This window comes from Xiphophorus couchianus, chromosome 12 (assembly GCF_001444195.1).
Source record: "Xiphophorus couchianus chromosome 12, X_couchianus-1.0, whole genome shotgun sequence".
Classification (NCBI taxonomy): Eukaryota; Metazoa; Chordata; class Actinopteri; order Cyprinodontiformes; family Poeciliidae; genus Xiphophorus; species Xiphophorus couchianus.
In genome coordinates, this window is record NC_040239.1 from 9,258,421 (window position 1) to 9,273,793 (window position 15,373).

The window sequence follows — 15,373 nt, forward strand, 5'->3', positions numbered from 1 at the left end:
TGGTTGGAGAAAGGCACCATCCCCCTGCAGCACAGGAAGATTAAACAAAAGTGGGTGACTGAATTACTGCAGAGTGACCCATGTTCCTCCAAGAACTGCAGTATTTATTTTCAGATTTAAGAATTTAATGATGGCACTTCACTAAATGTAATGTTTCAATTGTTGATTCTATGTTGCATGACTTTGTGTTTTTATGCCTTTATGATATAAAGCACTTTGAAATGTCTTGTTGCTAAAATGTGTTGTGCAAATAAAATTTGATTGACTGACTGATTTTAATGCATCCATATAGAATCACTAACTGACCAAAGCTGACATTAGACTTTGTCCCTTTGGTCTTTTGAGCCTTAAAGCTGAATGATCTTAAGCACACATATAGAATAGCATTACAATATTGTAAGCAACATCATGTACATGTACTGGCACATATGTTAAGGAAAGATTTTGACTATAAACAATGCTATAGAGACTTGGTTACGCCAAGATGTTTCTTTTTTTTTTTGCATTTCATTAACAGAAACCTTTGGATTTTTTGAAGCTCCATTACTCACAGCGCATAGTGGTGACAAAATAAACAATGGGTCCACATTTGCCTCCCCATATGCCCACAGTTGTCAATATGAAAAACATTGTAATTGTTTCTCCTACTACATATGAGCAGTTTAAGTTAGAAGCCATTTTATTGTAGACATTTGCTGACCTTTGAAGATCAAGATACATTGACCTTAACTGAATTGAATTGAATTGAATAAGATATTCTCTTGTCTTTCCTATTTCGAAGAGTGACTAAGAGAAATGGGCCTCTGACTAAGAGAAATGGGCCTCTGTGAAATATTTATATTTCAGGGAAACGAGCAATGTGGCGTTTACAACAGATCTTAAGCGTAAAGGATAAAATACAAAAGTGCTTTGGCTATAATTTCTTTTGTAGCAACTGTTAGGGGTGCTGATAATTATGGACATGGTGAATTTGTTTACATTTTTTTTAAATTGTATATGACTCGCTTAGTAAAGTAACTCAAATTAAAGCTTAATCAGTGAAAATTACTCTATGATAAAAAATATTTTACTCTAAGGTTTCTGAATATTTTACCAGGACTGAGAAGAGTTAGTAATGTCTGTTTTCTTTTAATGAGGCTGTGTTTTACAGCTCCCTTTGTTAAAGTGCACCCAGTGCTTCTTAGACAGTGAAGTGGTCTGTGAAAACACAGTGGTCTCTTCCTCTCAGAGGACTAAAGTCATTTGGATTTATTTGAATGATGAAATCTCCAAACTTATTGCAACATTACCTTGAGAACTGTTTAATTATTTGCACAGTCACACACAGTCTGTCTTATCTCTAAATCCAAGAGGCTTGGCTTCTGTGATACGATCTGCCTTACATAACCCTTCACATTACCAAACACTTTTTTTAGATTATATATGAGGCATCAAATCAGGTATTATCTTTAAAGTCAGTTCCTGTACATTGTTTCTTTTTAGAATCATGTTGCAAAACCCACCTGTTTAGAATTGTATTTGAAATGTAATCAATTACAAATTTATTGATGGAACTTGACTTAACACTGTGTTTTGATTGTTGATTCTATCTTGCATTGTGTTTCTGTGTTTGTAATGATGTAAAGCACTCTGAAATGCCTTGCTGCTGAAATGTGCTATACAAATAAGATTTGATTGATTGATTCTCCAACTTTTATTGAGAACAAGTTTTTTATTTACATTCACAAATTAAATTAGGCTCCTTGATGTTCCCCATGACCCATTTTCTAATTATGTAAGTTTGCCTTGGTTTTGAACTTTGATTATTACCTTATCCATCACTTTTGAACGAAGGTTAAATCCTGACTCTTCTGCCAACCATCAGCGTTCTGCCGTTGGAGTTGGAACTTTCCCAAATTTCTGCCACAGGTGATGTTTTGCCTTGGAGTCCGTGCATAAAATGTTAAATAAAAAATAAAAAAAGGATCCCTTAATTTTGAATGAGACGTAGGCCCAGCATTTTCAGAACTATGTGTCCAGCCTGGAAGCTTTACATGTTAAACATTTACATTTCTGACTTGTCAGTCAAAAGAAATCGCTTGGAAAGTAGGCATGAAAAAAAGCTCATGTATTCTCCTCCATTCTTGCAGATGTTACATGCAAAAAGGAAAGGATTTTCCTTCAAGCATCCCTTCTAGAAGGTGTCGGACATGTATAAAAATACGCTCAAGTAAGTAAAAAAACAAATCTAAGCAGGCTACATGGCCTAAAAAATAAGTCCTATTCTTCTTTCTTCAATCTTGATTTACATTCTGAAAGTGCCACAGCTCTCAGTTAAAAAAAAAGAAATGTAAAGCAGGCCCCTTATTCCACAGATATTACAGGCTTGATGAAAAATAAATATATGAACCAAAAAAACAAGATAACAAGCAAACCTCCCGTTCGTGGCTGCACTCCTCACTGATTGCGTTGCTCTAGTTTCTTATCAAAACTAGCACCAGTTCTTGGAAACACACAACCTTTCTGCTGTAGGTGATCCAACAGATGCACCCGAAGTCTTAACGATTTCCACCGTTGCCAGGGAAATCACTGACAGGCACTCTTGTGACATGAAAAACACTTACTTACCCCAAGTTAAGTGGCCAGGAGGAAATTGTTAAATGGAGCAAGATTTCCAGAGGCAACATCAATTGAAGGATCCATGTTTTGGTTTAAAAAACAGCTGGTTGACTGAAAAAAACAACAACTAATTTCTTAGCTCCAATATAATAAATTAATTTAACTACATAAATTAGTAATACTGAATTAAAAGAATGCAATAATTTATACATTTAATACAACATTGTGCAATGGTTTTTAGCTAGCTTCAGTTTCCTTATGTTTGAGCTGCCTTTTATTTCAGCTCTTACAGTGATCTTGCTCAAAGGCTCTTAACGTATGCTGAATGTCTTACGAATTTAGACTTGTTTATTAGTTTCTACTCAGTCATTGTACCTATAAATGTGCACCATTTCTTAGCAGTAAGAACAATTCATAAGTTGAAAACAAAAGAAGAGTAAGATCTATAAAAAAGTAGTATACCAGCAAAGACCTGACAGAAAATCTCAAAGATTTTTTTTTAAATCTAAAATATCTTTGAACTCAAACACAATTTAATCTCTGTAAAAGTATGTTAGCTTTGGGTTTCTTGGTTTAATTATGTATTTGCTAAAGGTTATTAGTAAAGTATCTACAGTCAGACACAATGCTGGTTTATCCTTTGAGTTCCAAAGACATATAATGCCTGAATGTCTCAAAGGTCAGAGAGTTCAGAAGCTCAACAAATGATAAAGCATTTTCCTGGACTCAAAATAGATAAACACCCAAAGTCAAAAGATTTTTTTTCTTTTGACTTTGACTATTATTTTTGAAAATGATACTGAAGGTCATTTCAAAACGTTTCAAGAAGGTCAATGTGAAAGTAAAATGATGAGTAAAAATGGTGAAAATATTCCACCATCTTCTGACCTTATGTGAAAAAAGATCATAATGTACCTCCTTACATTTGGCTTTAAATGCCTCAAAAAAAAATCTGATCTAATCTTTTAACAATACAACAACACTTACATATACTAATAGCAGTTTTCTCACTGTCTACATTGAAGATCATGATGCAGAAGAAAGAGTTTGCAGGCACAGAACAGAAAATTCAGGACTTGGTGCATGGGGATTTTATTTAAAGATTAATTTATTATTGATTTGTTTGCCCAATTTTAAACATTTATACAAATATTTTGACTAGTTTGCCATAGGCCCAAATGTACGTCTCTCAAAATTATACTAAACAATACAGTGAAGACCAACTGAATCCAGGAGATGGCAGTGTAGTAGAGAAACTTTGAGGTGGCATCTGTTGTTAGTCTTTAACAAAGCAAACAATAACACATTAGATTAAGTGCATTTTCCATCATGACTGCTTACTGTAATTTTTCACTATAAAGAAAGGGAAAAAAAAACATTAGAATAAATAGACTGCAAAAACAGTAAAATACCAACTTTGCAGCTACTTACAGATCTTTTTACATGGCCTCAAAATAATTCAATCTCCATGTGGGACAGGTGTTTTTATACCTTTGCTTAAAGTTATGTTCATATATCCTGAAAATAATAATAAATAAAACAATCTTTAATTCTTATTTAAATTCTTATTTCTGCTCAATATAATATAAATGTTTCAAAGCAACGTTGACAAATTATTTGAGATTAAAATATCATTAAAAATGTACAAAATATGTTGTGTAAACCTTTAAGAGTTTGCTTAGAGCAAAAGTGATGTTATAATACAAATAGTATTATAAATGTAATAATTTCAAATGAATGAGCTGATTTCCAAATTCCCTAGCATTATGCGGAAATTCTTTTTACTTCAAATAATTGAGAACTTTCATCTATGAATGGGTTGATTTGACCTGAATTTTAATATGCATCACTAAAGGGCTAATAAATTAGTTTATAAAAATCAAACCAATCTTTAGTTCTTTGACAACACAGAAGAATTGAAATTTTATTTTGACAGGACTTTTGAATTTTATTTAAAGCTAAACTTTCTTTTCTTTTGGTTTCTTCACTATTTTCTTTTCTCCTTTTCCTTTATTTTGTTCTGCGCTGCATACTCCTGTCCAGCAGGTGTCGCTTTCATCTGTAATTGTGATCCACTCCTAAGCTCAAAGGGGAAGAAGAAACTGCGACGCGTTTGTTTCCACCGAGTCAACTCTCTGATAGGAGTGTCTGACTAATGAAGTTCTAATTTCACTACTGAGATAAATAAAATTGCGTTGTGATTTAGTGACAGTTTATTTTTCCTACATATTTGAGAGTTTTAGTCGATGTTCCTTCAGTCGGTTGTGTTGTTTTGACGGAAACTGAGGGGGTTTTGCTACTGTTTTGTCCCGGTAAGTTAGCTCGGGCCTCACAACATATAGCATCTGTGGCTAATTAGTTTCAGTATTTCAATAAAAAATGTTTATGAAGTTAACTTAATGATTATTTGTGTCAACAAAAGTCTACGTGACTTTCTGTCAGTTACAGCGGTAAACGTAGCAGACCGTAAACACCCTTCCATCTGTCAGCACGGAGGCTACTTTCGCTTGTGGTTTAACTGGTCTCCAGACGCTGAGCTGGCTAAAAGATAAAATACTCTCATGTGATCCTGCTTGTGTCCTGTGTAGACCACCGTGTCCTCTTACCAGACCTGATCCTGCGGCGTCATGAAGCTCTACAGCCTCAGCGTCCTCTTTAAAGGAGCGACCAAAGCCAACCTGCTCAAAGCGGCCTATGACCTGTCCTCCTTCAGCTTCTTCCAACGCTCCAGGTGAGCCTTACTGACCGCTCATTACAGGCTTGTCCCAAACAATTACCGTTTATGGAACGTCTCTTATAGCATTTATTTTGTAGATGTTTATAAATATATATTTTTTAAAATCCAATATACGTAGGTATGTTTACGTATTTTAGGTAAATTCTACTTCAGAACAAACAATTTCATCCATAAAAACTTGAGTGGGTTCTTTAAAAACATTAAATAACATACTTCTACTTCTCACTTTTATTAAAATTTACTTTGTCTCCAGATAAATTAGAGTTGGAAGCGCATTGTTGTTGTACAATGCTCTCTCCAATCTGGAGATTTCAAGATAGATAAGATAAATCTTTATAGTCATTGTCACAAGAACAACGAAATTTAATTTTAAGAACTCAAGTGCAAAAGTCCTAATAATTCCTTATAGGTCCCTCACACTGCAGAGTATCCATAACTTAGATGTCAGACTCACCCCCACATGCAGAAAATTTCTTCCATTTAATAAATTCAGGTTCCAACTGTAAGGACTTTCAAACCAGTGATGCTTATTTGTCCTTCCAGGTCTGTTCTTGCAGAGTTTGTACCGGTCTATTCTGTCAATTTCTTGTAAAGTTGTTGGGGTTTTTTCTACAATAATTTACTGTTTTTCCATGAGCAATAAAATCATCTTTTGCACCTTTAGTGTTCAGGAGTTCATGACCTTCACCAGTGCCTTGATTGCGGAGCGAACATCTGTCGGAACCCGTGCCTCAGTCAAAGAGCAAGGTAAGACCGATTCTGATGGTAAATTCATCTATATTACCTTATATTAGTTTGCAGTTTGTGACATTTCCAAATTGCGTGATCTTATTTTGCTGATGTGATTTATATTATAGACTTTGAATGTGCAAATGAAAACAAAGCAGAGTTTTAATTTGTTTTCTATTTTCATTGCATTTATTTTTATTAGAAAACCGTCAAACATTTCCTTGTTTAATATTCCGCCATTTATTTCCGCAATCTTTTACTCAGTTTCCTGTTTACATTCCTTTTTTTTCCCTGTCCTGAGTTGCATGTTAATGACTCATAAAGGAGGCGGGCTTTCAGAGTCCAGCTATAAGGAAACTCTGTTGTTGTTTTTTTCTCTTTTCCTTTTTAAGTTTCAAAAGTCTTTGAAGTTGCCAAAAGAAGAATGAAGATTATCTATTAAATTTCTCTTGAGTTAATTGAACTGCATTTATTAAAATATATTTGCAGAGTATCTTTGCCATGTGTATGTGAGAAACGACAACCTGAGTGCTGTGGTGATCTCAGACTCTGAATACCCACAGAGGGTCTGCTTCACTCTGCTCGACAAGGTGGGGATGAAAACAAAGCAATTTGATATCATTTTGCTTTCTATTGTATTTCTTTAAAACATCTTGTGGTGTGTAGGTATTAGAAGAGTTTTCCAGGCAAGTGGACAGTATAGACTGGCCGTCTGGTAATCCTGACACTGTAAGCTACAAAGGTCTGGACATTCACCTTTCGAAATACCAGGTAATTATTCAAACATGTTAAAACTTGTTTGAATATCCTAATATCTTAAAATGATGATTTCTTCTTGAGTCACTTGTTTTAACATCTGCTAATAAGAATGTTGATAAACTTTTTTTGCACAGATAAATAAATGTCCCTTTAAAAGACAAATTGAATCATTTTGCAGCATTTTAAGACAGTCATGTTAAAGCTGACGGCTGGTTTCGCTCCAAATGTTCTTCCTCAGAACCCCAGGGAAGCAGACGCCATGACCAAAGTACAAGCGGAGCTGGACGAGACAAAGATCATTTTGGTAAACCTCTTCACAGTGATTCCAAATTAATATGAAATGGGTGTTGATGTATTTTTTGTATTTAGGCATTAGATATGTATTGACTATCTAAGCCTTGCAATGTCAGCAATGCAAACTGAGTAGCTGAATTGTTGTTCCCATAATGAAGTTTAATGGAGACTGCCACTTCCTTCCGGACAGTCTGTTTGTGTGCTGTAATTAGACCGATGAGTCTGTCCTTTATGCTTCAGCTGAATTAAGATAGGAAACATCCAGTGCATCCTCAGCTGTACCAACTCAAACTGATTAAGAACAAATTAAATTAAATCCTTGAAGAAATATTTAGAATAGTGATTAATACAAGCTTTGACTTGCTTTCACAAAAAAACTGTTTTTAAATACTTTTGATCATCATCTGTCAGTATTTAAATGCTTACAAGCTTTTTTTAAGATATATATATATATATATCTTAAAAAAACGTGGAACTGGTGAATCTGTGTCAAATTTTAAGGTCCTGAATGGATTATGAAAATTATGTCTGCTGAAGAGCATCAATCCACCCTGAAACTGTAACTTAGTAAAGTTACTATCTGAACCAGACAGCAACTAATAAAGGAAAGAGCAGATTTATTTTAATCCAGATGTCAAAACAAGCAGGGAGCTAATTTCAAAGTTTCGTTTACATCTGTTGTGTTTCAGTATGGATTTGCAGGTGTTATATTTTTAAATAGGATCTCCTCATTTTACGTGACTTTTTGATAGCTTTGAATACAAATCTTTGTGCTGCACTATTTCATGACAACATTTTGTCCTCTGCAGCACAACACCATGGAGAGTCTGCTGGAAAGAGGAGAGAAACTGGATGATCTCGTGTCAAAGTCGGAGCATTTGGGAAACCAGTCTAAAGCCTTCTACAAGACTGTAAATATGGCGGATTCTCCTGCAACATTAAACTGGATTCATGCTGCTGCTACAGTGAGCGTTGTGGTCTTTGCTACCTTTGCAGGCACGGAAACAGAACTCCTGCTGTGAAATCATGTGATGCTGCCGCCTCGTCCTTGTGGAAGCGTCTCTCTTTCTTTCTGCTTTTCCTACAACCCCCATCATGCACCAGCGACGCACTCTCCACCAGGACGCTGTGTCAATCCCAGATGGGGAGCAGGAAAAACGGTGGCCGCTTTTAAACGCTACCTCTATGTGATGGGGGCTGAAGGACTGAAGGCGTTTAGTGGGAGGAAGTAACAGTTTTGAATCATGCTCCAGACCTTATCAAAGATGAAACATCCGTGTGGCGACTCTGACCAGCTGAGAATATTTTAGGGTGACATTAAGTACTGCCGGTGTGTCGTTAGAACGTCTTCAAACTATTTAATGTTATTCAGGTTGAATCTAAACTTAATATCTTGATCTCTTAAACTTATTGACAGAGTATTAACCACGTGTGTGCTTTTGCATCAAAGCAACTGACAATCTCATATATTCAACATGTCAAAACTGGGTTCCTTGTAGCTAGAAGCATATATGTCCAACAGGGGGCGCTATCTTTATGTGCTATAATCTCAATTAGACTCTGAAGGACACGATATCATAACTTTGCAGACTTTTATGTAAAATTTTAAGCATTTTTGCATTGCTACATTTAGTTGCTTTATTGCCTTTGTCTGTCTGATGTTAAATGAAGTCTTCAACATTCCTGCCTTGGCTGATTGTATTGTGTGATGAGACTTAAAGCTGAAGAGGAGTAGAAGATTTGGTGTCAAATATATTAAAAATCTCTAAGCATGTTAATCATTCTGATATCCAAAATATACACGTCACCTGAACAGAGTTTGGCCCGCTCAGAAAAAGCTGCACTCGTCTTTTGTTCCTCTCGAAACACGGATCGCCCCCACAGGAGCCCACACCTGTCTGGATGGGCTTTAGTCACCCCACTTCTGACTTTCACTTACAGCGAGCATCGTTTGCTTCATATTTATGTTGAATTGAGTAGAAAAAGGATTTCTGATGAACCTCTGCCTTCAGATCTGTGTTTCAGATGTTTCTCTGCTCTCATTGTGTACATTTGTGATCCAACATACAGCTGCAGTCTGTGTAGATTCTGAGTGCCTGTGTGTTTCTGTGTGTTGAGAAGCTTGGTGTGCCATCTGTTGCTCTTTCTGCTTTTACAGTGTAAACTTTGGTGCAATATCTGCAGACTGTTGCTGTGTGTCTCTTTTGCAGTGCAGAGAAAAGCTCAAAATGTTTCTCACAACGGACACTTGATTAAACTTTGATAAGCTTTACTTTTGACTAAGGTTGACGAGAGGCTTGTCCAGTGAGTTCCTTGTTTTGTTTTTCCAGATCTTTGACTTAGTCTTTTGAAAACATTTTTCTGGTGTTATGCTGTAAGCTCCGGTCCAGTGGCCGCTGTGTTGGAACAGTGTGGTTTAAACAGTTTGCATTAAATGTTTTGATCCAAATGTGAGCTTCACTTTTAAAATCAGATGATCAGCTGTCCTTTTCTGTCTTTATTGGTACTAGTTTATTGCATCATGAGCTTGTTTGGGTTCTTTACAGAGCATTTATTCATGCGCAGATAAAAATCAAAATGCCTGTTGTGTCCCTTCTTCTCATTTGTAAAAGCATTAAATATATTTATCCACAATTGCAGAAAGTCAGGCCAAATTTGTGGAGCCATTCTGTCCTGATCCTTGATGTAGAACCTACTAATTTACTGTGAGAAATGAATTATAAAGGAAGAAATTAAAGAACGAGCAGTTTACAAATGCAGGTGCTTTAAAAGAGGAGACACGTTTTAATTTATCGGAATGTTGCCTATTAATTTTTATTTAAACAAGTAACTTAAAAGCTTTTATTTAAGAGATTAGAGGATCCAATTAGCTCAATTTAGATATTTTTTCTTTTGTCTATTCATCCAGACAACAAAAAAGCATACCCTTTTGAGAAATGGGCATTTCTCAAAACATTTCTCTAAAAAAGGAAAAAAATAAATAAGTGCGTTTCTCAACTCCCCCATATTTATGAAAAATAAAAATGTGCCCCTAAAATTTAACTAATGTAAATAAAGAAAACGGTTGACTCTTATTTGGTAGTAAAATTCAAGTAAACATAATGAAAATCTCCTCTACCAAGGTTTTATACATAAATACTTTTGGTAAGCTCTAAAATTTGGTTAGCAATATTTAAGAGAGGAGCAAACAAGACGTTTTGTATTAAAAGAAAAAAATCTCCGTTGTTATTTAACCAAGAAGTAACTATTATTTTTTAAAGCTTTATTATTCCTCATTGTTTATCAGTCTTAGTATTTTTTTAAAATTCTGAATATTTGTATGAATTCTTTCTGCCAAATGAATGAAGTCCATCTTCCCCTCAGCGCAGATTTAAAATAAAAATTATGGACATAGGTAAAATATCCAACTGCATGTCCTAATGTGTTGTTTTAAACCACTACAGGTACTGGTTTTAGCTTGAAGTTTCCGCAATTTAGTCTTTATGAAGTATTGTAAAATGCGAGTTTGAAGGAGGTCCGTGAATGCATCACCAAACACGCGTTGAAGATCGCAGCTGAACTGAAGAAAGCAACGAGCAGTTCAGCAGTTTGAACTTGTAGCTCTGAAATGTGGATAAAGGTGGAAAACAAAAGCTCGGCCATTGACCATCAAACTTTCATCTCAAAGGTGAGCAGCTAGAAGAGGTTCATAAGCGACTTACCCGTGTTTGATCAGAATTTTGTGCCAAAACATGCAGAGTTTGGAAATTCCGCTTAGAAGTTGTAGCTCTTCTAAGCTGCACGGTATTTTTTTGCAAACCTGAGAACATGCGATCAAGTAATAACATTTATCTTGGCTCATGTTGTTGCTCTGATGCCCTCACATTGTTTGATTTCCAGCAGCAAGTTTCAGCTGTTGCAGTGAGCTGCGGGATCTGCTCCTTGTTTTGATTTTCCTTGTGTTTTTCCCCCCTGTTTTTAGTTTAAATCTCTGATTGAGACTGCAGGTGCTGTTGAGCAGAACATTGCCACCAGTGATTGCCTCTGTCCTGCCTGGAATCACTGCCCTACTGTTTTGTTTACTCAAAGCAGAATATTTTTGCTGCATTTCAGATGGTTGACCCAAATCCGAGAGAAGAGCTTTTAAATTTAAATGGTAAGCTGCTGACTGGTTAGAGACAGGTTGTTTGTGTTTTATATGCTGCATTTACATGCACGTTGAGTACAACGGTGTCTTTCACAGCAGATGGTGTCAATAAACACAAAGGGGCTTTAAGATTGCTACACCTAGATCAGATAGCAGCGCCAAACAAACATTAGATCCAGTCAGTCGCTTCAGGTAAATTCAGTTGAGCCCTACGTCATCCTGACAGGCATAAAGGACCGCAAGCCAACAGTGTGACTGACAGTCCCCTTTTTGACCGACAGTCCCCTTTGACAGTCCCCTATGTTTCATTGGTTACAACGTTTTTATTTAATTTAGCCTGCACAGGTGCATCTTAAAAAGAATCCTGATAAGTGTTTACTTTTTTGCTTATTATTTTTGCCCTAAAATGGGCCTAAATCTGTAAAACCAGATTAAAATAAAAAATTTAATTTCAGATCTTGAACACAAAAATAACAGAATACTGTAATAAAAACATTTACATTTAGAAAATGTTACCGACATTGCCCTTTAGTCTCGCATCAATTAACATGTACATCTGATTTAAAATTCTGTTTTGTTATCAGTGTTTTGTTCACGTTTCTCTGTTTTGGTTTCCTAAAGTTTCCAGTGCAGCTGCCACTCATCCGTCCAACACAGAGGATCCTTTAACAAGGACCAACGGGATCATACCTGGTGAGCAGCTTTTCTGTTTCACTGTCGACCTTTGTGTCAGCAGTTTAAAAGAACAGCTTATCAGACAAACACTCTGAAATATATCATTTTATTATAAATACTTTGTTCACTAAGCAAACTTAGCACAAAAAGAATGGAAATTTGTGTTTGGTTTATTATTTCTTTGTTCTAAAATGTCCCTAAGCTAATGGAAAGTCTGTTCATTTAGTCTTTAAGCGTCCTGTCACAAATCCTGCAATAAATGAGCATTTCTATTCAATAAATTACAAATGTAAATGCTGGGAGGTGGTTTATTTTTTGTGAAGAAATGTGATGTGTTTGTGTTGATGAAAACATTGCTGTAGTTTTAGGTGGATAATTCAAAAGTAAAGCCTGAGTTGTGAAAAAATGGAAAAAAAAAGATTATTAAACAATGATATATCACTGTTTACATTTTTTGGCAGAGGGAAGCTGAAGTGATTGTGTTGTTAGTCAGAAAAAAATAAGTGCATTGAGTCGTGACACATTTTCTGCATGAAGAAACCAGTTTACCGAGTTAAAAAGATTACAAAGCTGCATTATGAAATGCCTTGTTGCTATAAAATGTGCTATACAAATAAACTTGTTTGATACCTTATGCTTGTCATGCCTAAATCACATCATATTTGTGTTTTTAGGTGCAATCGCAGCCTCCGTGTTCATTGTCTTTTTGCTCGCTCTCTACACCGTTCTATGGAAATGCATGACGTCGCCACCGCAACGGTAAAAATCCAACACAAGCTGCAACACGAGTGTTCAGGGGCCTCAACTTGATGTTTGTCAGAGTTGCTGATCTTGTTGGCTCCTCCTTAAACACATGTTAGGCACATATCTGAACTTTGTACCTCAACTCACAAAGAGAGAGAAAAAAAACACTTTCTGCATTTTGGGCTTTTTGGTGTAAATATTCTGTAAGAACCTTAACTTCTGCTTGTCTCTCAGAAAGAAAAGCAAGAGGAGATTAAGGGCACAACAGAAGCTTCCTGTGTGAAGAGGATGAACATGTGTTGTGTCCAGCATCTTTAAAAACCAGGATGAACATCAGGAATCCCATGTTGCTCTCTGAAGACAATCTTTAAAAAAAAAAAACATCCTGAAAAAAGGAATGAATCAGTTGGATGTGACTCATCTGAACCATAGTCTGCTGGTGACCTTTGTTCACTCAAAGGCTGATAAATTGAAACACAGTTTTGCAGGTCAGACTGCGCTTTTTCTCATGAATGTAACTCCAGCTGCTCTTCTCTCCAGTGTCCAAAGAGCAGAGCGTCGAAAGAGATTAGATATTTGTTTTTTATGTGGGAATTCAGCTAAATTGCAGCAAAATTTTAGCTAATCTTTGAAATGTACTATGATTTTGGTTTCTGAATTTTGCTAATTCACTGTAAAGTTGGAACCCAGGAAGCCTATATTGTTTAAAAAGCTCATTTTGATCCTTTTTTCTTTCATAAAATAAACTCTAAAATACCATAAAAGCTAATATACACTCATGCATTCTGTTTTTGAATTCTAGAGCAATTGTTGGGCATTACATTTTATTTCAGTGAGATCCACACAAGAAATGTTTGCAGTAAAAAGTTGCCAAGCACAATAAGACAACCTTATTTTATCTAATTTTTAAATTTAATTCATTTTTTCACTTCTCTCTTAATGTTTTAGTTATTGTGTGACTTTGCACAACACAACAATCTAAAGTGAAAATCTAAGCTGCTGTTTGTAGAGCTGACTCGTTCATCTCTGCTTCTCTGTGAATTTCAGACACTTTTTCTTTCAGAACCAGTTCAGCAACTTCAGGAAATCACACAGCAGTCCTGCCTAACTTATCAATGAGTGTGAAATGTGTATCATCATGTGGGGGAAAAAAACACATCTACGTGTGTATACCCTGATTTTTAACTAGGTCGGGTCAAAAATCTGATGAGATACATTGGGTATTGTAAATGCCAAACTGGTACTCTCATGAAACAATTTCTACTTTGGCTGTTTTTTATTGACACAATATGTACCTTTAACATGACATAAATGGCATGAAACTCGCAGAACAGTTTTCCTTTCCATGCACAAAATGATACATAAGATAAAAGATAAGCGTCTGTTCTGGGGATTGCAAAACATTCATTTGCAAAACAGCCAGATGAACAGATAAAGCTCAGACATTTCATGGTAGAAAACAGTGTTGGCTCAAACATAACCGACGCCCTTCCTATTGCTGCCCTACAACGCAAGACGTTATTTGAGATACTGAGGCAGGATAAGATGCAGAGCAGAAAGCATTTAACTTACTCTCTCTTTTCTCAGTAGCAAATAGGGACACTTAACTGGCATGTCAAATACCCATGTATAAAAATAATAGAAAAGTTGTTCAGGTCACAATTAACTGATGGATTTAACATTTGAGGCTTGTGCACCAGCCTTTTGCTTTGGGCAACAGCCTACAGCATGAGGGCACCAACGGTGAAAACTGTAGTTAAATTGGAATGCTTTCTTCTGGTTATTTTTTTGGCAGCAAGACATTGTCTAAAACATTACTTATTGAAAATAAAAATACACAAGATCAAAGGTTTTTGCACACAAATTTAACATTGGTTCAAATGAAACTAAGAGTTTCATTTGAAACTCTTAGTTTCATATGAAATTAGTTACAAATGAAACTAACAGCTGATTACTTCAGAGCTGATTGCTCAGAAGAATCTGCTTTGTGTGTTTTCCTGCAAAATCCCTTTTTTTACAAAACAAGAGCAGCAGCTTGTAGGTTATTTTAGAAGACAAGAATCTTGTTACTGAGTTGCCTGATGCTATACAGCAGGTGTTAATGTCCAATGGCTTTATTATTTCATATTAATGTATGCTTCTTTACAGTGAAATTGATGATCCCTTTGTCACAGGATTTACAAACAACGAACTGAGTTCAGCAGGAGGTCGTGACCTTTCTCTATTGAACTTTTCTTTTTCCCCAACACAATTTTCAGTTGGTATTTTCTCCAAAGAACACAAAAAAAACAATTTATCTTACTTCAGGAACACAAAACAGTTAACAATAGTTGCAAATAGTTTACAACAAACGTTTCAATATTTGATTGGTATTTTAAGTGATACCAATCACTTAAAATTGGTATCTCTCGCCAGTGTGACAAATATGTCACACTGGCACATACTGGCACATAAATATGTGACAAAGTGTCACATATTTATGAAACCACACTGCAGTTAAAGCTGCAGGTCTTCACTGTCTCTTTAACAGCTACAGACTAAAATGTTTTTCTGTTCTTCTTCGCCAGATCGCTCAGTCTCAGACACATCAGACACTGAGCTATCTGTGAACATCAACTTTCAAATCTCATCGTAGATTCTCAATTGGATTTAGGCCTGGACTTTGACTGGTCTATTCCAACACAAACATACTTTGAAAGGACGTTTCTCCC

The 15,373-nt window shown here is 35.8% G+C and overlaps 1 protein-coding gene across 1 annotated transcript; it reads left to right on the plus strand.

Annotated features, from left to right (window-relative positions):
- Positions 1 to 4,680: 4,680 nt before the first annotated feature.
- ykt6 (YKT6 v-SNARE homolog (S. cerevisiae)) lies at positions 4,681 to 9,699 on the plus strand. Its single transcript, XM_028033807.1, has 8 exons — positions 4,681 to 4,910; positions 5,187 to 5,329; positions 6,000 to 6,082; positions 6,554 to 6,654; positions 6,731 to 6,835; positions 7,062 to 7,127; positions 7,927 to 8,028; positions 8,114 to 9,699. The coding sequence occupies exons 2-8, from the start codon at positions 5,226 to 5,228 to the stop codon at positions 8,147 to 8,149; spliced, it is 597 nt and encodes a 198-aa protein (XP_027889608.1). The 5' UTR covers positions 4,681 to 4,910; positions 5,187 to 5,225; the 3' UTR covers positions 8,150 to 9,699.
- The last annotated feature ends 5,674 nt before the right edge of the window (positions 9,700 to 15,373 follow it).

Coding starts and splice junctions, on each gene's coding strand:
- ykt6 (XM_028033807.1), top strand. CDS start 5,226: ATGAAGCTCTACAGCCTCAGCGTCCTCTTTAAAGGAGCGACCAAAGCC. Junction 5,330..5,999: donor AGCTTCTTCCAACGCTCCAG/GTGAGCCTTACT, acceptor TTGCACCTTTAG/TGTTCAGGAGTTCATGACCT. Junction 6,083..6,553: donor TGCCTCAGTCAAAGAGCAAG/GTAAGACCGATT, acceptor ATATATTTGCAG/AGTATCTTTGCCATGTGTAT.